Here is a 21,700-nt window from a genome sequence, read left to right as displayed (position 1 = left end):
GTGAGAGGTCGGGATAGGGAGGAGGGAAGGGAGGGAAGGATCGAGTGAAGGTCGGATCAAGCCTGGGGAAGTAGCCCTGCCCATCCTTCTCCTGCAGGACCGAGGCTAAGGAGAAGGCTGTCCGTGGGGTCTGGGGGGCATCGGAGAGCCGAACCCACAGGACACCATCACCTGTGGTAGCTTAGGGGGCGGTGCTGGGCCACTGTGTGGGGGCCAAGTCTGCAAGAGCTTGCTGGGACCAGGGATGTGACATTCAACAAACTGTACGGGATTTTGGCTGCTTCATGTTCATGTCTCCCAAGCCCCATCTGCCAGGCCCAAGGGACTCGGTAGGGGTTTTCCACGCGAACTTCCCCCGCGGTACCCGTCCTCCTCTCTGACGGGCTGGTTCCTCCGTCTCCCCCGGCTTTTCTGCTGTCCTGGCAGGCCTGGACTTTCCCGAGCCCTCACGTGGGGCCTGCGCCTGGGGCCTCTTCTCGGGGAGCGCCGCTGGGGCCTTCTCCCTCAGAGGCAGCAGGCGTGGCTGGGTTCATGGGGGCCTCTAGGGTGGAATCCATGGCTGGGGTAGAGGAAGCTTCCTCACAGGCACTGGGGGCTGAGCTGGTAGTGGGCCCGGGGGGCTGGGCCTTGGGGCTTGCCTGTGACTGGGCCCCAGAATCCGGCTGGGGTGGGCCCTCCTCGTCCTCCTGTGGCTGGGCCGCGGGGTTCGCCTGTTGCTTGGCCTCAGGGTTCACTTGTGGCTGGGCCGTGGGGTTCACCTGTGGCTCGGCCTCAGCCACTGGCCCTGGTACCGTCTGATCCCCAGAGTCCACCTGGGTCTGTGGGTCAGCTGGCATGAAGCTGCCCGGCCTCTCCTCACAGAGAGCGGCTGCAAAGGAGGCGAGCATGGCACGCAGCAGGGCCCGGAGGTCGGTGCTGGCCAGGAGGCAGAGGAAGGGACTGAGACAGCTGTTGAGCAGGATCAGGTAGTCAGAGTAGACCAGGGCCTCCCAGAGCAGGTAGCCGGGGTAGAAGTCCCACAGGAAGGCCAGGTACAGCAGCTGCGCCAGCTGGTAGGGCAGCCGCAGGACCACGTAGGCTGACAGAATGGTCTTGGCCACACGGGCGAAGCCGCGGCAGGCCGGGGCCCCAGGCTGGCGGCGGCAGGGCCGGCAGGCGGCAGCCTGGGTGAGCACGTGGCAGACAACCAGCACGAGGAAAGGAAGGAAGCCCCCCAGGATCTCCAGCATCCGCAGCGGCAGCTCCTCGCTGTCCCAGAAGTCCAGGCAGATGACCAGGTCATACCACCAGACGGCGGCCTCGGGGAAGACCAGCCAGGGCACACTGAAGAGGGTGGCCAGCACCCAGACCCCGGCACAGACCCAGAGGGGCAGGCGGGCTGGGCGGCGCCCAGGGTACCAGCGAGGGCACAGCGCCAGCAGGCAGCGGTCCAGGCTGAGGGTGGCCAGCAGGAAGAGGCCGGAGGAATAGGACACCCCCCAGAGGAAATAGTAGAAGCGGCAGGCGGCCGTCCCCAGTGGCCAGTGCCCGCCATGCTGGATCTCCATGATCTGGAAGGCCGCTGCTGCCAGGAACAGGAAGTCAGAGAGAGCCAGGCTGAGCAGGAGCAGAGCGAGCCGCGTGCCTGCGCCCTGCCGGGCCTGCGAGCCAGCCAGCCACGCCATGAGCCCGTTGGCTGGCAGCCCCAGGAGCAGCAGGGCCACCAGGAAGACCGTGTCCCAGCCACCCTGTGGGTAGTCCTCATCGTCGAGCTCTGTGCGGGGCCAGCGGCCGGGGGCGCCCAGGCTGGCTTCCATAGCAGTGTCTATCTGGGGTCCCCAGTGTCTTACTGGACATGGAGTGGGCACCTGGTGAATCAATGAAGGCATGAATGACTGAAAAGGAGAGAGAGGAAGCTGAGCATCTCTGTGAAAGTCGCTGTCCCTCTCTGGGCCATCATCATCACCTTTGGGGTGGTTAACCTTTGCCAGGGACTTTAAAGAGATTACCTTACCTAGTCTTCCTGCAATCCATCCTACAGGTAAGCAGAGAAAGGTGCAGAGGAAGGTGACTTATGCACGGTCTGAGACAGGAATGTGGGCACCAGGACTCTAATTATTTTGCTGCCCAGAATCCCGTTGCATCCACGCAGACCAAACCAGAGGCTTTCAAATTCATTTCAATAAGATACTATAGCAGAACTTCTGTGTGAGCTAAAAGGGTGTGTTAAAGGAGGGAGAGCACCCTTAGAACTCCAGGGAACACAGTTTAAAAACCACTTGGGAAATCCCTAGTGGTCCACTGATTAGGACCTGGCCTTTCCCTGCTGTGGGCTTGGGTTCAGTCCCTGGTGGGGGGACTGAGATCCCTCAAGCTGCATGGTGCGGCCAAAACAAAACAACCCCAAATGGTCAAAGCATTGCAGGCTCCCTTTTTGTCCGTATCCTGGTTTCAAGATTTTGAGATTCAGACTTCCTTGGTGGTCCAATGGTTAAAGATCTACGCTTTCATCGCAGGGGACAGGGGTTCAGTACCTGGTAGGGAGACTAGGATTCTGCAAGCCACGTGGTGCAGCCAAAACAAACAAACAGAAAGATTCCAAAGGGAAAGGCTTAGGGTCCCCTGGGCTCAAGAGTGGACAGGGAGTCTGGGGGGGGGCTCCCTTGTCCCCCCGGTGTTACTCATTAGAAAAGGGGGTAAGGGGCTCAGCAGCGTGATGAGGATGAGGGGGGCTGAGTCCCAAGAAGCCTGCTGCCCTCACCCTACCTCCTTAGTGGGGGGAGAGAGGCTCCCTCTGAGGTGGAAAAACCAGATGTCCCGGAAAGCCTGGGTCCCGCCTGTGGCTCATAGCTCAAGCCATTTGACCTTTAGCCTGTGGTCTCCCCACCCCCAGGGCCCTTACTCAGGCAGACCCCACTCTGCAAGCTCCAGTCCTTACTGGATCAGAGCCCAGGGCACCCACTGAGGCTCCAACTGGCGAGGCCTGGCTTACCTGTGAGGTGCAGGCCGCTGGCTGGAAGGAGCAGGGGTGTCTGCCTGCTCAGAGGTCCAGTCGTCCACACAGCCCCATGCCGGGGCCTGCTGCATGGTGCCCGGCGGCACTCAGGCTGCTGGCATGAAACCCAAGCTAAGAGGACATCAATCTTTCATGGGGCTGCTCGCTGGGGAAACCCTAACCCCAGCCCAGTGGGGCCAAGTGACCAGCCAGGCCCCCCTATCCTTGACAGGGCCAGATGGCCGAAAGCCCTCGGCCTGGGCCCCCCCAGCTCAGAGCAGGCTCTGGGTCCCCCAGGGTGCGCCTCCTCTGATGTCACCCCCGTGACCCTCAATCACCCGGGATTCCAAGCCCCTATGATCTGGCCTCTCTTCCTTCCTTTCACACACCCTGCTCCGGTCAGGAGGTCGCCCACAGAGGGGTCATTTGTCCTCTCCCCCACCTCCCACCTTTGTGCACACTCTTCCTCCTGCCTGAGATGCTTCCCCGTGTCCTTTGGTAGCTGAGTCCTGCTCATGTCAGACAACTGGGCTCTCTGACGCTTCAGCAATACTGCTCCCATTTTATAGATGAGGCAACTGAGACTTAGAGAGGTGAGTCTGCTGGGTCTCCCAGCTCATGAGTGGCAGAGCCGGAGTCCGAGGCTCACTGTGGCCACTCTGTCCTGGCACCTGTGCTGCTGAGGATGGTTCCCTTGACTGATCTGCTCTGCTGATCTGGCCACCCGCAGGCAGAGGGCGGGATTAGGGCCTGGGCTGCCTGACTCACTTACCCTAATCCCCCTCAGGGCCCGATCCCTGGTCATCAGCCCTCGGGGTGGCAGAGCATAAGCAGCTTTATGGGTCCTGAGAAGTAGGGGTGCTCCCTGGTGCCGCTTCTCTGAACCCTGTCACCCCTCTCCACATGGCCGAAGAGCAGGGGAGGGGGCGGCATGGCCCAGACCCGGCCCCCAGACCACAGAAGCCCCCTGTGGAGGTCCTGGCTTCCAGTAGTGGCGCTGAGGGGTCCCCCTTGATGAGGAAGAGAAGCAGCAAGAGGGAGAAGGGGCTCCGAGGGTCCCGGAAGGGCCCCAGCAGCTCTGGGGAGCAGACCCCCATGCAGGGCCCCGAGGCCCCGGGGAGCAGCAAGAACCCCTCCAGGACCAGAGAAGGGCAGGAGGGGCCCGTCCCTTCGGCCTCTGGGCTGGCCCCTCGTCGCCAGTCCCACCGGCACCGTCCTGGCCCCCAGCACGATGCTGCTCAGAGGACGTACGGGCCCCTGCTCAACCGCATCTTTGGGAAGGTCAGGTGGGCCCGACCCAAGGTTGGGGTGCCTGGGGGTGGGGTTGGGACTCATGGGCTCAGGTTCAGCCCACCCTTCCCCTAATACTCAGGCCTCCTCCAGTTTCTGCTCCAGACTCAAGAGCTGGACTGCGGGGGCAGAGTTTCTGCAGTTGGGGGGCAGCCTGGGCAATGGGTGGAGCTAGACCACTAACCCAAGGGTCTGTGGCAGCTCAGGGCCCCCAGGAGCAGGAAGGGGGTCAACTCTTCTCCTGGGACTTCAGCTGCCTTCTCCTGCCCTTGTGGGACGGGCCCTGCCCAGGCCACCGTGGCCTGGGGCTGGAGGAGGAAGGCTGGCCAGAGCCCCGACTGGCCCCGGGGACATGCTGGTCTATGCCCCTGCAGGACCGAGAGTTGGGCCCCGAGGAGCTGGATGGTGAGTGGCCCTCCCTGGGAGCGGCGGGTGGGAGGTGTCCCAGAGCCTGGCTGGCTGCCTGAGCCTGACCTCCCTCCCCTGCAGAGCTTCAGGCCGCCTTCGAGGAGTTTGACACGGACCACGACGGTTATATCGGCTACCGGGACCTGGGCGAGTGCATGCGGACGCTGGGCTACATGCCCACCGAGATGGAGCTCATCGAGGTCTCCCAGCACGTCAAGATGCGGAGTCAGTGCTTGACCCCGCCTCCCCGGGGTGGGGCGGGGCGGGTGGGCGGAGCCACCTGGCTTTGCCGCCGGGGTCCTTTCCCAGCCTCAAAGTTCCCGGAACCGAGGGGTGTTGGGCGGTGGCTCTGGCACTCAGACAGGGGTGATGGTGGAGTGAGGGGGGTGGGGTGGCAGTTTCCAGGACAGTTTATTGACATTGGCCCCAGGACACGGAGGGTAGGGGGACTAAGAAGGCACCGGGTGATCCACGAGAGGCTCGCGGGACTCAGGTTGGGGACCCCCGTCTCTGACTGAGATAAAACGGTCCGTGCTGGTACCAGCCACCTGGGCTGTCTCTGCCTCTCTTTGATCATCCTGAAAAGTCTTTTAAGGTTTGTTGGTGAGGCCGACCGGGACAGAACCCTGGCCACTCTTGGCGATTAAATGTCTGACGGGCAGCCCTTGTGTGAGTATCGGTTCAGTTCAGTTGCTCAGGCGTGTCCGACTCTTTGCGACCCCATGAACTGCAGCACGCCAGGCTTCCTTGTCCATCACCAACTCCTGGAGCTTATTCAAACTCATGTCCATCACGTCGGCGATGCCATCCAAACATTTCATCCTCTGTTGTCCCCTTCTCCTCCCGCCTTTAATCTTTCCCAGCATCAGGGTCTTTTCCAATGAGTTAGCTCTTTGCATCAGGTGGCCAAAGCATTGGAGTTTCAGCATCAGTCCTTCCAACGAATATTCAGGACTGATATCCTGACTGGTTGGATCTCCTTGCAGTCCAAGGGACTATCAAGAGTCTTCTCGAACACCACAGCCGATTTATCAAATATCAGGTTCCTTTCATCCCAAGACACCAGCAATTTTTTTCCCCTTACAGTTCTCAAAATGGGATGTGATTTACAACTGATGTGACTATTTAGTGTCATGCCTCTTTCTTTCTCCCGAAGCTATTCATGGACCATTGTTGCTTTTTATAATTGATGGCCCCTTAGAATCCAGGGACTACTGGTGTACGCTTCTAAGGTGTTTTTACTGCTACCTGTGGGGTTCCGGCACTATACAGTCATGAACTCCAACCGCAATAGCACCCTGTCCTCCAGTGGGGAGGCAGGTCCAGCGAGTCATCTGAGGTCACAGCATCAGTGGGAGAGCCAGGCTTTGAACCCGGGGCTGTCTGGTTCCCCAGCCTGGTCTCAGTCCCCCAAATCTGGTGCTTCACTGAGAGCCCTGGAGCATCTTGCCCCCAGCAGAGCCCCAGGCTGCAGCCTCCTACCCCTGGGGACATGGAAGCTGGTATCTTTCCTGGACGCAGAGCAGGTGAGGGGCTGGGGTCCCTCCTTGGGCCCCAGTCCTCACCACTGTGACCCTCTACCTGGGTCTGCAGTGGGTGGCCGCGTGGACTTTGAGGAATTCGTGGAGATGATGGGCCCAAAGCTGAGGGAGGAGACGGCGCACATGCTGGGGCTGCGGGAGCTGCGAATTGCCTTCCGAGAGGTGTGGGGGCCCCCCGGGGGGCCGGTGGGTGGGTGGGTTCTGGGTGGCATCCTTACTGGCCTCAGGGGAGACTGGGAGCCTCAGCCTCTGGAGGCCCCAAGCCCTGCAGCTGGTGGGACTAGGACTGGGAAGGGGGTCAGAGAGGGTTTGGTTCACTGCCCGCTGGGGGGTCTACCCAGGAGGACTTCCCTGGGGGCAGGGGGTTCATGGTCTCAGTCTGGGAGGAGGAGGAGGGTTTGGATGGAGGAAGTGAGGGTGTCCAGGCAAGGTGGCGGCGGGCGAAGGAAGAGGGTAGGAGGGCTGAGTTCTGCCGGAATCACAGTTTGACAGGGACAGGGATGGGCGGATCACGGTGGCAGAGCTGCGGGAGGCAGCACCGGCTCTGCTGGGGGAGCCACTGGTGGGTCCTGAGCTGGACGAGATGCTCCAAGAAGTGGATCTCAATGGGGACGGCACCGTGGACTTTGACGGTGAGCCTCCTCCTCCCAGACCAAGCCTGATCCCTCTGGCTCCCGGGCCGAGCCCAGTGCCTCCTGGGATCGCTGACCTGGACCGGCTCAAGCCTCGCCCCTTCTCTCCTGCAGAGTTCGTGATGATGCTATCCCGCCACTAAGGCTCCTCTGGCCCCAGACACACCAGCAAGGTTCATGATGCACGTCCTCCCCGGGAGGCCCCAGGATGAAAGAGACCCAGCAGCCCCCGGGCTTCTGCTCTGACAACCTCTGGCTGGAGAGCTGGCTTGTGATATCACCTGCCCACCCTCATCCTGGCCTCCCTTCCATCCGAGTGGCCTGGACGAAACCTGCCCTCAACCGCCTGTCATTCCCTAGTGTGACAAGGTTTGACTCTCTCCAGCCCCTTGGGAAGTAGGGAGCTCCCTGCCATCAGCAGCATTCAGAGATGGGGCAGTGTAGGGGGTGGTTCTGGTAAAATGGGGAACTGAGAAAGGTGGCTGGACTCCTCTCATTCCTTATACGTGGAAAAAAATTTTTTTAAGTTGAACTTGAAAGACAGGGATGATCCCAGGTACCAGAGACAAAGAGAAAATCCAAAGCTGGGTGGTGGGAGGAATCAGAGGCTATGGGGGCTTCAGAGGTGGAGAGGTTCAGGAGTCTGGGCTCAGACATCCAGGAGAGACCTGTAAGAGACTGGGGAGCAGGACATGACCTCCGTACATTCCAGGGTCTCAACAGGCTACCCTGTTCTTGAAAAGGGGGCCAAAATATACTGCTACCCACAAGCCTGAGAAAGTGACAAGGTGCAGATGTTCAACCTTGAGTGGAAAAAGTTACCCCAGTGAACCTGAAACTCAGGTCTGCATGTCAAGCAGGAGTGTGGTCTATCTCTGTGGTGTGAAAAGCAGAAGAAATAGGAAAAAAACAAAAAACTGCTGAGAAAGACACTCTTTCAACCCAGGGCACATACCCTTTAAAAAAAAAACCCAAACACCCCTGTCACTTCTGAAGATGAACTCATGACAAAGGGTGACAATTCACATAAGGAAACAAATCACCATGAGGGAGACACAGCAGACGCAGTAAACAGGAGAGTCAGCGCTCCAAAGCGGAAGTCATAAAACACTCTAAAAGAAACCATGAAGTAAGCACAAAAACAAACAAAATTGAGGCAAAATAAACAAGAGAGACCCTCGTCCGAAACAGCACGGTATGAAAACTGATTAGAAAGGTTAAAAAAAAATAACCCAATAGAACACCTAAAAATAGAGGATATGGCCATTGGAATGAAAAAAAAAATCAAGGGATAAATTAAACAGATTGGACACAATTTAAGAAAAGATTAATGAACTGGAATGAATGACAGAAAATATTAAAGAGCAGTTAAAAGTTAGGTGAAAGAGTAGAGTGAACAAGCTGGCTTAAAACTCAACATTCAAAAAACAAAGATCGTGGCATCCAGTCCCATCATTTCATGGCAAATAGATGTGGCAAAAATGGAAACAGTGGCGGATTTTATTTTCTTGGGCTCCAAAATCAATGTGGATGGTGACTGCAGTCATGAAATTAAAAGACACTTGCTCCTTGGAAGAAAAGCTATGACAAACCCAGACATTGTATTAAAAAGCAAAGACATTACTTTGCCGACAAAAGTCTGTATGGTCAAAGCTATGGTCTTTCCAGTCGTCATGTATGAATGTGAGAGCTGGACCGTAAAGAAGACTGAGAGCCAAAGAATTGATGCTTTCAAACTGTGGTGTTGGAGAAGACTCTTGAAAGTCCCTTGGACTACAAGGAGATCAAACCAGTCGATCCTAAAGGAAATCAACCCTGAATATTCACTGGAAGGACTGATGCTGTAGCTGAAGCTCCAATACTTTGGCCACCTGATGTGAAGAGCTGACTCACTGGAAAAGACCCTGATGCTGGGAAAAATTGAGGGCAAGAGGAAAAGGGGGTAACAGAAGATGAGATGTTTGGATGGTGTTGCTGACTCAGTGGATGTGAGTTTGAGCAAACCCCAGGAGACAGTGAAGGACAGGGAAGCCTGGTGTGGAGGAGAGGAAGTGCAGTCTATGGGGTGAAGGACAGGAAGTGCAGTCCATGGGGTTGCAAAGAGTCAGACACAGCTTAGCTACCAAACAACAACAACCACAGTCATTAGGAGTCCCAGAAGAAGAAAATGTAGAAAATGGGCATGAGGCAATATTCAAAGAGATGATGGTTCAAATTTTTCCATAAAGACTTCCACAAAGACAAGGGCCCAGACTGAAGGAGCACATTGGAGCCGGAGGATAAATAAAAAGAAATGTATATCTAGATGCATCCCAGTGAAACTGCAGAATACAAAAGGAAAATCTTGTAAACAACTCAAGAGGGAAGTCAGATTACTTACCAAGATTAGCAGCTAGACTCTCCAAAGACTTTTTTTTTCATTGACAACAGTAGATGCAAGAGGAAAATGGAATAAATTGTTCAGCGTGCAGAAGAAAAAGAAGTGCCTGCTAAGAAGCCTACACTTAGCTCATCTTATTCAAGAATGAAGATGAACTATAAACTTTTTTCAACAACACAAGGCAGAAAGAGTTTCCCACCCACAAACTCTTGTTGAAGGGATGGCTTCAGTGAGAAGAAAATTCAAGGCAGAGTGTGTACTAAATAATAGTCAGGAAAGAAACCAGTAAACGTACTGGTAGCTCTAAAGAAGCACTAACTATATAAAAAAAAAAATAATTTGGCGGATTTTAAAACAAGGAGGGACTAAAAATTAGACAAAAATAAAATGGAAGATAGGAAAGAATATTTTAGATAGGCTGAAATCTTTTTCTTGTTTTTCCTAGAGTAGGAAGATTCATTGAGATTTTGTTAATCATGTAAGGGTAACCACCAATATAACAGAAATAGAGGTTGAATGTTCCGTTCTCAACAGTTTAATCAATAGAGGAGGAAAATGGAGAAAGTGAAAAATTCTTGACTAAGCTAGTAGAAGTCTGGGAAAGAGGGGAAAAAAGCAAAGAAAAATCTACAGAAAACATTAAAACAGAAGGTAGAAATCTTAAAAAAATTACAATAAGTATAAGCAAGTTATGTTTTTTTTTGGTTAAAAGTTGGAGTTTCAGTCCCAGAAGGAAACATCAGTATTAGACTAAGGTCCCTGTAAGTGATGGAGACCCCAAATAACAATGCCTTAAACTGGATGGACATTTAGTTCCCTCCCAGGAAGAGTCTTGGTTGAAATCCAGCTGTATGGCCCTCAGGCACTTAGGCTGCTTCTGCCGGCTGCTCTGCCATTCTGAGGGTGTAGCCACATTTGTTGGTTTCCCACCTGACAGAATGGGAGCAGAAACAAGAAAGGGAGCGATCAGCCTGAAGCATTTATACCCCCAGGGCTCTGCAGCTGGGACAGCTGGTTGCAAAGGGTGCTGGGAAATGCAGTCTTTATTTTGGGGGACCTTGTACCCAGCTAGAAACCAGAGGTTCTACTACAAGGGCAGAGAGCAGATCTCAATAGGCAGATACCCAGGCTCTTCCCCATAGCTGAGTGCACATATAAGAGACACATTCAAAGCATAATGCCAACTGAAAGGCTGATACTGACAGCTTGGAAAAAAGATTGACAAGGAGAGAATTAACCAAAAGAAAGCTAGTGCAACTACAAAGTGGACTATGGCGGGTAAAAGCGTCAGGGGTGAGTGGAATTACAATTCACTAAGGAAATCTAATGTTCTAAAGCTGCGTGCAACTATTAATGCACTTTCCAACTAAAAAGAAATCATATTTAGAGTTTGGAGATTCATTATTTCCTGAGGATGGTGTTGCTGTCAGTCCAACTTGGATTACATAAACAACTAGCAAAGATCAAGCACATTGGTCACATTAAAACTTTAAACCTTGCGATTCAGTGTTCTGTCGACATGTTCATATGAACCAAGGGTTGGCATCCTTCTTCCATGAAGGGCCAGATAGTAGAGTTTAGGCTTTGCGGACCATATGATTTCCGTTGCTCTTTATAGTAGTTTGTATGGCTGAGCAGCCAAAGTCAATATACAAGTGTGGCTGTGTAGGGAATTTGACAAATAATAATTAATTGAATGCAACTTACTGACACCAAAATTTGAATTTCATAAACTTCTTTGTGTCACAAAAGCTTATTATCCTTTGGCTGTTTTCCCAGCCATTACAAAAATGTGAAAACCATTCGTAGTTGGGAGCTATATTGGGCCTGTGAGGTATATAGCTTGCAGATCCCTGAAATAGTCTTTTTTTTTTTAAATTATTTTTGGCTGTGCCGGGTCTTAGTTGTAGCACGGAGGCTCTTTCCTGCACGGCCTGGCCTTCCGTCTAGTCGTGACACACCAGCAGAGTTGCCCCGCAGCATGTGGGGTCTTGGTTCCCTGATCAAATCCGCATCCCCTGCACTGGAAGCCGGCTTCTTAACCAGTGGACCACCAGGGAGACCTCCGAGGTGGTCTTATGGAGAATCACCACTTCTGGTTAGAGAAAAACTTCTAAGAGAATCACTTAAGACTGTGAAGTGACAAAAAATGATGAGCATGGCAACAACTCTACGTTAATTGCTAATTTGCCCACTTTGAATGAATGGTTTTTATAACTTTTTTTTACCGTGTTTGTTCTATCTATTGAAATGTAATTTTCTGTCTGATTAGTCTGGTAATACAACTGTGGGCTTTTATCTCACTAAAGCACTGGTCCGTAATACATTCCAAATGAAAACTGGTCCTTTAACTCCAGCTAACGTGAGAATCACTTGTTTAGGAGTTCCTGCATCTAACTGGTGCCCCTCAAAGTGCCTTGACTGGTGGCTGAGAGTGGGAAGTCTGGGTTGGCCAGATCAGGTGTGAGAGCAGGGGCCTTGGTGTTCATTCAACAAAATCACAGAAATCGAAAGGTACTGTCCTGGCTGCTGCAGACACAGTAGAGGCCACGTCAGACGGAGTACCATCTTAGTGGCATTCATGTTTTACTAGGGGTGGAAGACTGTGAACACGTAAGAATACGAACAGGGTCTCCTTGGCCCACACTCATTCGGCCAGTTGGTTAGCTGGGGACCATACCGGCTTGCTGACACCCCTCCTGCTCAAGTCACAGAAGCTCTGGGTTATGTTCCTAACTCTGCCCTTGGCTGACCCAGTCTCTCTGGGCCTCGGTTTTCTTGGAGGATGACCAGAAATAACCTGTGTAAAGTGCTTAGCACACAACCTGGTGCCTTCTAAGAGTCTGATAAATGGCAGCTATTATGATCTCAGATTTCGGGGTGCTCAAAGATTGTTTCCTGGTTATTGAGATCCGGAGATGCTCGGTCCTTCCAAAATTCTGCCGCGGTCTGTTTCCAATGTTCTGTGATTCGAAGAGTCTTTGATCATTGAGGCTTTCTGTCACACAGGCCCCGCTTCCTATGTCCTTTGCCCCTGCTTTTCCCAACCCCCGGGCCTGGGAAGTAGGGCAGTGGGTGGAGGAGTCTGGGCGGCTGCCTCCCGGTGGCCCACATTCGGAGCTGGCTGTGGCAGCCCAGGGCCCCAGAGCCAGGCTGGAACCAGGATACCAGCCTCCAGGCCCCAGGCCTGCGTCACCAGATTGCCCCTGGCCAGGGCTGGGGGGTGGGAAGGCACCAGTGCTGCCCTCTGACTGGAGACCCAGCAGGACTGACTCAGCTAAGGGCGGGGAGAGCCTTCTCCGGGCTTGCAGGGCAGAAGAGCTCAGGCCCAGGTCTGCTGCTAATGAGCTGTGTGACCTTGGGCAAGTCTTGGAGCGTCAGGGCTGTATGTGTACCATAGGGAGGAACAGTCCCAGAGCCCTTCAGCCCCATGGTCAGTCCTTCTCTTGGCCTTTCTAGGAGGGGGCTGTGGCCAGCCTGGTGGCCGGTGGCAAGTAAAAAGCCAACTGCGGGCTGAAACTAAGCACCGCTTTTATTAGCACAAAACATCACCAACCCAGCAACCCCAGGGCCTGAGAATAAGTTAAGGCACAGAGAGGGAAGGGGCGACTTTCCCAGGCTCACATGCTCACTTGGGTAGTGGCCCAAGACCCACACGCCCCAAACTTCCTGAGCAAACTCCCGAGAGGACTAGGGGGCTTGAGGGTCCCGGCGGGGCTTTTCCCTTGAGATGAGGGACCCGAAGCCGGGCGCGGACCCCGGGAGTGCCCCTCTAGGGATGCGAGGAGGCCGCACACACTGGGGCCTCTCGGCGCTGACGCTGGATCCCGCCGTCTACCTCCGGTTGCTCACTTCTCGAAGTAGGGCAGGTAGAAGAACTGGAACCCCCGGTGACCCTTGACGGCGCAGTAGATGAAGATCACGTGGTAGACTGCAGGGCGGGGCCTGTCAGTGCCGGACCCCGCCCACTGCCTGCCCAGGGCCCCGCCCCACCACGCCCACATCCTGCCCTCGCCCACCGCCCACTCGCACCTCCTGGGACCAGCAACAGGAAGCCCGGCACGAAGAAGATGGCGCTGGAGACACCTGCGGGAGGGGAGGAGGGGTCCGGTCAGGGCAGGGAAGCTCCCAGGCGGGCTCAGTGCCTGGGCAAGTCTCCCTCTCCGAGGTCAAAGGGGGTGTTTCCTGCCGGGAGGGTGCTGACCGCTGGAGGAAGTGGAAGGGCTTGCCAAGGACCCCTGGGTACAAGAGGGGAGTGAGCGCTGCCTGCGGGGGTCGGAGGGGCCGCTCACCTGGCGAGGGGGCCACCTCCAGTCCCACGCCGGTCAGGATCAGCACTGCGCACAAATGGAGCCGCGAGCGTGAGGGAGGCGCCGCAGGAGGCAGAAGCTGGTGGCAGGGTGGGGGCCTCCACCCGCGATCTCCCACGTGGCTTAGGTCTGAGGAATGGTGTCCCCCACCTAAGCTGAAGGCCCCCTGGGTAGAGACCCTCCAGGGGAAGCTCACCAAGCTCTGTGTTTTCAGGGCAGGACACCTGGAAGGCCCTGGGAAATGTCCGTGAAAGGACATTTTTGTCTGCTCCTTGGTGTGGCTCCTTTAGTCAGTCAGCAAACACTTAACGGAGTTCAACTGCTAAGTGCCTGGTACTGGGAATCCCACCGGGAACGGCAGATGAGGTCTCTGCCTCCAGGCCCTTCCAGAGTGGAGCAACCAACAAGAACCTCCAAACTCCTGTGATCAGGCAGCTCAGGAGCCTGGGGAATCAGAGAGGGCTCCTTGGAGGCAGTGGCATCTAAGCTGAGCAAGGGTAGTAGCAGCAGGAGCAGTCACCACTTAGTCACCTTTTACCAGGTGCTAGCAGGCACTGGGCTAAGCGTGTTACATGCAGTGCCTTATTTAATTATCACCTTGATTGAATAGGTATTATCATCCCCACTGTGAAGAAGAGGAAACTGAGGCACAGAGTTTGGGGAGGGGGAGGAGTAACTTGTCCCTGGCTATATTGGGAAGGTGGAGGTCATCTGACTTCAGAGGCTTTGTTCTGGGCATCCCACAGGCAGAAAGGGAGAACAGTGTTCCAGACGGGGAAACAGGCTGGCAAAGGCCCAGAGTCTGGAGGAACTTTCTAGGAACTTCCAGCTTTTGGGGAGACTGGAGAGGCAGAGTCCAGGCTTGGAGAGGGATGTGGACTTTGGTTAATGACAGTGGGCACTGGGGAAGCTGAGGTCACGGCTGGATCAATTTTTCAGATGCTGAGAGTCCTGGGTCCCCAGTTTTAGGATGGGATGGGCGGGGAAATGGGGAGCTGGGCTCTGCAGCCCTGAAGATTGGGGGGGTACAGCACAGAGGCTTGCAGGACCACCATGGACTGCTGTGTGGCTTGTGTCCTGCACAGAACACCTCAAAAAGGATGAGATGGCAGCTGAAACTCACTCTCGGTATCCTGGCTCATGGCTGTGGGCTCTGCCCACTCAGAAGAGGCATCTTTTTCTAATTCCTCTTCCTAATTTATGGGTTGTGGCAGCCCACAGGCCTGGCAATGTCACTGATGTGGGTTTAAATCCCAGCTCATCTACCTCCCAGCTGTGACCTTTCACCTGTGTCCTTATTTTTGAATTGGGAGAGTAATAATGTTTGCCCTGTCGGGTGATGAGGATAAAATGAGGTAAGGCAGGTTGCCAGTGTGACTCCAAGTGTTGGGAAGGTGGCAGCTCCCTCCCCTGCACACACACCCAGAACTGAAGCAAGGATGCTGCTCAGCTTTCCTGCTAGGGGGCTCTGACCTTCCTGGAGGACAGAGAGCGGCTGCCACAGTGGGGCCCATGTTACGGGCTCCTCTTGATCCCAACCCTAGACTCTTTCAGGGGGACCCTGATTCCTCAGCCCCACAGAATGAGGAGAAAAGGAGTCAGAAAACATCTGGCTCTGGTTTCTCTCTGCTCGGGGCCTCAGTTTCCCCATCTGAATAATGGGTGCGGGGGAGAGGTCCTTGTCAGCTCTCAGACTCCAGAGGAAGGGAACTGACAGGTACCCTGTGGCTCGGGCTGGCAGGGTACTCTGCAATCCTGGCCACTGGGCCGGGCGTATCCCTGCTCACCTGCCCCTACATTTAGGTTCTGAGTAGTGGCCCCACCTCTCACTTGCTGTGTGACCTCGGTAAGGAAGCCTGCTCTGCACCTGGTTCAAAGTAGACACAGAATAAATAGTAGCTGTTACTTTCTCTTCCCTAATGGATTAAACAGACTGAAAAAAAACAAAAGGAAAAGTTTGGAGCATGGAACCAGGTTCCATTTTCAACTATGTGTGATTTTTTGGCTCTGTGACCAGGAGGCTGCACCTGCCCCTCCCAAGGCCTCAGCTTCCTCATCTGTAAAATGGGGGTGGGGTCATGCCAGCCAGCTGCCTCCTCAGGGTGCTGGGTGGTTCACGAGGGGTGCAAAACCTGAGCAAAAGGAGGGTGGAGCCCTGATGGGGGTAGGCAGGGCACTCACCCAGCCCCAGCAGGAGAAGCAGGAAGGAGGCCAGCACTACCCGGTGGTTCTTCTGGATCAAAGGGTGTTGAGTCCAGCTGGATGGCAGCAGAGCAGGAAGAGTGTGGACGCGTGACAGGAGGCCCACCTCCTCCCGTGGGCACCCTCCCCCGCCCAGAGGACAGGGACAGCGGGGGAGTAGCTGGGGCTGCCTGTGTGGGGGCAGGGGCCACCGGTGGTGGGATCAGGGCAGAGTCTCACCTGCAGCACGCATTGTAGGAGCGCTGAGTGCTGCTGCTGATGCTGCTAAAGGACCACTGGGAGCTGCGGATGGATGTTTGGCCAGAATCCCTGCAGGACGAGTGGGCCCAGTGAGGGGACAAGGGAGGTGAGGAAAGGGACCCTTTGGGACAGGAATCATGACGTGGGGGATGGTGTGGAGACTGGGGCTGGGTGTTCCTACAGGAGAGGGGGCACTGACAGAGGACCGGGGTGAAGAGGAATTCAAGGGCTGGGGGTTTCTGCAGGACAAGCCACCTGTGAGAAGGCAGGGGCAGCCCAGGCCGGGGGTTTCTGCAGGATAAAGAGCCTGGTGAGGTGGGCGGGTGGGGTTGGCACTAGGGGAGGCTGCAGGACAGGGACCCCACGTAGGGGTCTCTTTAGGACAGGATGTGATACAGCTGAGTGAGGTGAGGTGGACGACTGAGCAGCGCCTGGGCACGGGAGCCAGAAGCATGGGGCTAGGAGTACGGGGTGGGTCCCCACCTGGCCCTGACCTGCTGCTGACTCCCCCATCCGGCTCCGGAGAGGCCTGGGCTCCATCCTCGTCGTTCTCCAGGTTCTATCCCAGAACACAGAGCTCAGAGGGGATACTGGGCTCAGGCCCTTCCTCACTCCCCTCTGGTGGAGAGGAAGAAAGGCAGCCCACACAGCTGTTTGCCTGGCCGCTTGACAGCTGCTCCCTCCGCCCTCCCAGCAGAACGGGTTTGGTGATTCATAGAAACTGAAACCCAGGTAGGAGTATGTGCTGGGGGCTTTGGCAGGGACGAGCCAGCAGGGGCCAGGAGATCTCCCAAGCTTTGGGAGTCAGGGTGGAGGTGTCAGGATGGTATTTCGGGGGCCCAGTATGGAGGCCCTGGATTTGGGAGGCCAGAGAAGGGCAGGCCAATCGTTTCAAGGTTTGGGGCACAGGAATCTTGTTCAGGCTCCCAAGACAAGGAGTCTAGAGATGGTGGAGGTCCTCTGGAAAAAGGGGGATTTCCAGTTTAGTGGGAGCCATGGCACAGGCAAGGACTCACTCATCATGTGAGTCAGGGCCTTCAGCTCTGGAGAAAAGGATGGGATGGGGACTTCCAGAACAGAAAAGGGGGTGCTGGTTCCCGTTGGATTATCTGGCCTGGGGCTCTCGGGGCTGCTTTTGAGTATGGACAAAGTTTGGTTCAAGTACAGAAGAGCTTCCCATCCCTGTGGGGTAAGGAGAGGGAGGGTCAGTAGCCAGGATAGATGGGGACTCAAGGTTGGGGTGTCCAGCTGGGGTGGGGGCGAGCTCCTAGGTGCTGGGGACTGAAATCAGAGCTGAGAGGGTCTGGGCAGGGATTTGGATCAGTGGCCACCTCCCGGGGGCGGTCTCCCGCTCCGGCCGAGTCGCGGTTCTCCGGGGTCCCGCCTGGGGTCCGTCCAGACTCGGGCGAGGGTGGGGTGAGGTGGGCCGGGCGGTTCACCTGGTAGCGCAGCCGGGACTGCTTGTCCTCGTCGGCCACCTCGAACCGGGCCCGGCGCTCGAAATGCAGCGGCCCGAAGCGGGCGACCCCGCTGGGCTCGAGCCCAGGGCCCGTGTCCTCCAGGGACAGCTCGAAGGCGTCATCGATGCTGAACTGGGGCCGGGAGGCACTCATGACCCCGGCCCGCTCAGGCGCGCTGCGCGGTCGCCTTCTGCGCCCGCAGGCCCCGCCCCCGCGCGCAGCCCCCGCCCCCGGGCCGTCGTCTAGGTTGCTCGACGGTCCGGCGCCCAGGCCGAGGCCCCGCCCTTACATGACGGCCCCGCCCCCCGTCCGCCTTCAGCAGGCCAGAGCTGCCGAGCGCCGAGCAGACCGATGGACCGGGCCCGCTCTCGTCCGGAACGAGCTGGGCTCGCCGCGCCGCCTAGCGGCCGCCTCGACCAACAACAACGAGTGCCGCTCTCGGAGGCAATCCCTGGGTGTATCCAAGGGTCTTGGAGGGGCTGCCACGCGCCAGCATTACAGGTCCGAGATAGAGCCGTCTGCATCCCAGACCTCTCCTTGAGTGCCGAGGAAATTCCTGAGCACTGTTTTCCCACCCTTACTCACCACGGCCCTGCTCGGGAGAGGGATTGTCACCACCGTGCAGTTCAGTTCAGTCCAGTCGCTCAGTCGTGTCCGACTCTTTGTGACCCCATGCACTGCAGTACGCCAGGCCTCCTTGTCCATCACCAACTCCCAGAGCTTACTTAAACTCATGTCCATCGCATCGCTGATGCCATCCAACCATCTCATCCTCTGTCGGCCCCTTCTCCTGCCGTCAATCTTTCCCACATAAGGGTCTTTAAAAATGAGTCAGTTCTTCGCATCAGGTGGCCAAAGTATTGGAGTTTCAACTTCAGCATCAGTCCTTCCAATGAATATTCAGGGCTGATTTCCTTTAGGATGGACTGGTTGGATGTCCTTGCAGTCCAAGGGACTCTCAAGAGTCTTCTCCAGCACCACAGTTCAGAAGCATCAATTCTTCAGCGCTCAGCTTGCTTTATAGTCCAACTCTCACACCCATACATGACTACTGGAAACACCATAGCTTTGACTAGATGGACTTTTGTCGACAAAGTAATGTCTCTGCTTTTTAATATGCTGTCTAGGTGCAGATGTGGAAAAAGAGAGCTTTTGTGGCTTGCACTGGCTTCCACGCAGCAGGCAAAGTGGTCTTTTAAAACATATCTGGTCCTTTTCTGTTTGTATTAGTCTTCAATAAAACTTTTTTTGTTTTTTAAATATGCTGCCAAGTCACTCCTCTGCATAAAACCATCCCTTGGTTTTCCATCGTGATTAGAATAATACCTGAACTCTTGACTAAAGCCCACACAGAGCTCTGAACGGTTGCTGCCTGTCTGTCCCAATCTCATCAAGTCCCCCTCTGCCCCTCTTTCACCTCATTCAGCCACACAGGCCAAGCTCCTTCCATCTCAGGGCCTTTGCACATGCTTTTTTTCTATGCCAGGAAAGCACTTAACCTTGCTCTTTCACCGGGGTGGGGGTGGGGGGATTTTTTTCATCATGTAAGTATCTGCTCTAATGTCGCCTCTCAGAGAAGCTGTGCCCGACTATGCAATCTAAAGTCAGTTTCATATCACACAGCCCTTACCTGAAATTATGTTGTTTTACACTGTCTTATTCAACACTGTGTCCACTGTGCCCAGAACAGTGTTTGGAACTACATAGATCCTCAATAAATATTTGTGGACGACGTGAATGAGAGCTCTCCCGGTTCCCACATGCTTGCGAGTAGTAGGACTGGGATTCGAATGCAGGCTGGGGGGGCTCATGCTCCTCCATCTACCCACCCCGGTTCATTCTGTGACTCCGTGTGCAGAGCTGAGTCAATCCTGCACGGTTTGTGACGCCTCATCACGGTGAACAAAGCCCGTCTTGTGTTATGAAGTATTTAATTCGTCTTGAGTTGTTTTCCTTCCTTCGCTCCTGTTTTTCCTCCTGCCTTCCATGGGACCCCCACGTCAGTGTGCTCAGTCCACTGCTTTGAATCCTGTCTGGGCCTCTACTCCATGTGGTATTGGCTTGTACGCGGGTGTGTTTGCAATTTACAAACGTAGTATCGTGTATAGCACTCATTCTGTTTACGTTTTTACACTCAACACTAACGTTTTCCACCTTCACCTCATGTTTGCGTCTACTAACTACATTCAGCATACCGTGTTGAGCATCCAGCACTTTTATTACCCACCACAGCCCTCAATGATGTACGCATAGCTTGGCCTCAATGCCCCCATCACATAAGTCGCTGTTGTGAACATCTTCACACTGTACCCTTATGAAGAGTGGAAAAACCCCTCTTGAAATAGGACTCCCAGGCCATAGGGTACACGTGCCACTGACTTCACAAAGTATCATGGATGGTCTCTTGAGTAGCTGTACAAATTTGCACTCCCACCATACAGATTCCAGTTTTCTCTAGGCCCTTAGTATTCCAACTTTGTAATGGGCGATTAAGCTAGATTTTTTGAGGGAGCTGCACCCAGAGGCACGTGGGATCTTTACACCCTGACCAGGCATTGAACCTGTGCCCCCTGCAATGGAAGCACGGATTCTTAACCGCTGGACCATTAGGAAAGTCCCATGGCTGATGAATCTAAAATTGGGTCTCTTTTTCATCTGGTGTCTCTGACAACGGGAGAATTTGAACAGCTCTTCATGCACATGTCAGTTCATGGTGGTTCCTCTTCTGCGAATTGTCTGTTCCTACCCTTCGTCCATTTTTTTCTGTTGTGTTTCTAGCCTTTTCCCTGCTGCGTTGCATGTCTGTACATATCTAATTATTAATCCCTTGCTGGTCATATATCTCCTTCCTGGTTGTCTTTGTCTCCTTACTTTGTCTAAGTTGCCTTTAAAGAACCATCCTCATTTTTGTATAGTCAAATCCATCAGGTTTGTCGCACTGGACTTCCAGCCTTCTCTGCACTAGCTTTGGGACCTCGGAAGGTCAGGACTAGGTGGAGCAGAGTCAGGCACTTATCTTGGGTGACACCAAAAAACTCAGTAAGCAAGATCAACAATATTTTAATACATTATTTTTCAATATTTGTTTGTTTGTTCAACTGTGTCATGTCTCAGTTGCACATACAGGGTCTTCACTGTGGGATGTGGAATCTTTTCACTGTGTGTGGGCTCCGAGATCCAGGGCCAAGGGGTTGTGAAGCTCAGGTTTAACTGCATGTAGGATCTTAGCTCCCTGACCAGGGATCAAACCTGTCCCCTGCTTTGGAAGGCACATTCTTAACCACTGGACCATGAGGGAAGTCCTTAATGCATTATTTTTTTAAAAAATCAAATTGGAGGTAAAAATCATGATGAACAAAATATCAAAATTTTGAATAAAAATGGGATTAGATCTTACATGACCCACTGTACCCTGGTCATGACCTTGCTTTGGGCAAGTTACATGACCTCTCTGTGCCTCAGTTTCCTCCTTCGTCAGGTGGAGCTGGTAACAGTGTGTTTCCTTCTCAGGACATTAATTTAAGATTAAATTAGTACACAATCAGCAGCATAGCCAGTGTCTGGCACATGTCAATACTTGATCAGTGTTAAGGATTAAAGCAATTCATGAGATGCTTAACCTTATAGTTTCTACCTTTGAACAGGGTAGAACAAGACATCCAGGTTAATTTCAACGTAGAGTGAGTTTGTTTCCTCAGCACTATCTACCAGTCAGCTCTTTCTCCTTCTGAACTGTGGTGCCGTTTTTATCAGACATCAAGTATGTTGTTGCTAACATGTGTATCTATTTTAAGGTCTGGTTTTGGTTCCTTTGGTTCGCTTGACTAATTCTCAGCCAGTACCATGCGCTTTTTATTACTATGGTTTGCCCTGTGGTTTAATATGGCAGGAAAAGTCCCCTGCTCTGGTCATCTTTTTCAAATTTGATCTAGCTTTTCACAAACTTTTATTCTTCTACAAAAGTATTACAAAAATCTTCTATAAATATCCTCCCAATTATCACTGGGATTTCACTTAATTTTTAGATTAATTTCAGAAGAAATCACAGCTTTAAATGTTAAACTGTTCTAGTCATTAACAAGGTATGCCATTTCAGTTATTTGTATTTTTTTTTGTATGCTCTTAAAGGTTTTTTCTCCAAAAAGCTCTGGGCTGTGTTATTTCCTAAATACTTTCTGATTTTTATTGCTGTTTATTTTCTACTACATTTTTGGGTGGGTTATTGATAATCCCAAAGAAGGGCAATGCCAAATAATGCTCAAA

At 53.9% G+C, this 21,700-nt stretch overlaps 3 protein-coding genes across 13 annotated transcripts; 1 reads left to right on the top strand and 2 right to left on the bottom strand.

Moving 5' to 3' along the window:
- Positions 1-404: 404 nt before the first annotated feature.
- On the bottom strand, positions 405-1,847 carry GPR152 (G protein-coupled receptor 152). Its single transcript, XM_086385421.1, has one exon. It carries the CDS (start codon positions 1,794-1,796, stop codon positions 447-449), a length of 1,350 nt encoding a protein of 449 aa, XP_086241547.1. The 5' UTR covers positions 1,797-1,847; the 3' UTR covers positions 405-446.
- Positions 1,848-3,791: 1,944 nt separating this feature from the next.
- CABP4 (calcium binding protein 4) lies at positions 3,792-8,277 on the top strand. The gene is made up of 6 exons (XM_086385422.1): positions 3,792-4,255; positions 4,639-4,669; positions 4,754-4,897; positions 6,266-6,375; positions 6,698-6,845; positions 6,960-8,277. The coding sequence occupies exons 1-6, from the start codon at positions 3,878-3,880 to the stop codon at positions 6,986-6,988; spliced, it is 840 nt and encodes a 279-aa protein (XP_086241548.1). The 5' UTR covers positions 3,792-3,877; the 3' UTR covers positions 6,989-8,277.
- Positions 8,278-12,739: 4,462 nt separating this feature from the next.
- TMEM134 (transmembrane protein 134) lies at positions 12,740-17,656 on the bottom strand. 11 transcript variants are annotated; one of them, XR_015158034.1, is made up of 8 exons: positions 17,417-17,656; positions 16,461-16,536; positions 15,957-16,046; positions 15,717-15,793; positions 13,732-13,979; positions 13,518-13,562; positions 13,258-13,311; positions 12,740-13,156 (listed from the first exon to the last, which is right to left on the bottom strand). XR_015158034.1 is itself a non-coding variant. In XM_086385414.1 (7 exons), the coding sequence occupies exons 1-7, from the start codon at positions 17,588-17,590 to the stop codon at positions 13,074-13,076; spliced, it is 795 nt and encodes a 264-aa protein (XP_086241540.1). In that variant the 5' UTR covers positions 17,591-17,656; the 3' UTR covers positions 12,740-13,073. The 11 variants fall into 11 exon arrangements, 6 of the variants coding, with proteins under 6 accessions (XP_086241540.1, XP_086241541.1, XP_086241542.1 ...); XR_015158032.1 differs by having other exon boundaries at positions 16,472-16,536; XR_015158031.1 differs by having other exon boundaries at positions 13,732-13,769; positions 16,472-16,536.
- Between the last annotated feature and the right edge of the window lie 4,044 nt (positions 17,657-21,700).

The sequence above is a fragment of the Bos grunniens genome, chromosome 29 (genome assembly GCF_055505025.1).
Source record: "Bos grunniens cultivar Pamir isolate PY7600 chromosome 29, Bosgru_T2T1.0, whole genome shotgun sequence".
Classification (NCBI taxonomy): domain Eukaryota; kingdom Metazoa; phylum Chordata; class Mammalia; order Artiodactyla; family Bovidae; genus Bos; species Bos grunniens.
Note: the sequence above shows the minus strand (reverse complement) of the source record. Positions and strands in the feature narration are given on the sequence as shown.

Bases quoted from the DNA above. Each gene is read 5' to 3' on its own strand.
- GPR152 (XM_086385421.1), bottom strand. From the start codon at position 1,796: ATGGAAGCCAGCCTGGGCGCCCCCGGCCGCTGGCCCCGCACAGAGCTC.
- CABP4 (XM_086385422.1), top strand. From the start codon at position 3,878: ATGGCCGAAGAGCAGGGGAGGGGGCGGCATGGCCCAGACCCGGCCCCC. The intron at 6,376-6,697 runs GTGTGGGGGCCC...CCGGAATCACAG, and splicing joins TGCGAATTGCCTTCCGAGAG to TTTGACAGGGACAGGGATGG. The intron at 6,846-6,959 runs GTGAGCCTCCTC...TCTCTCCTGCAG, and splicing joins CGGCACCGTGGACTTTGACG to AGTTCGTGATGATGCTATCC.
- TMEM134 (XM_086385414.1), bottom strand. From the start codon at position 17,590: ATGAGTGCCTCCCGGCCCCAGTTCAGCATCGATGACGCCTTCGAGCTG. The intron at 15,794-15,956 runs GTGAGACTCTGC...GCTGCCATCCAG, and splicing joins TCCTACAATGCGTGCTGCAG to CTGGACTCAACACCCTTTGA. The intron at 13,157-13,257 runs GTGCGAGTGGGC...CCCGCCCTGCAG, and splicing joins CCTGTTGCTGGTCCCAGGAG to TCTACCACGTGATCTTCATC.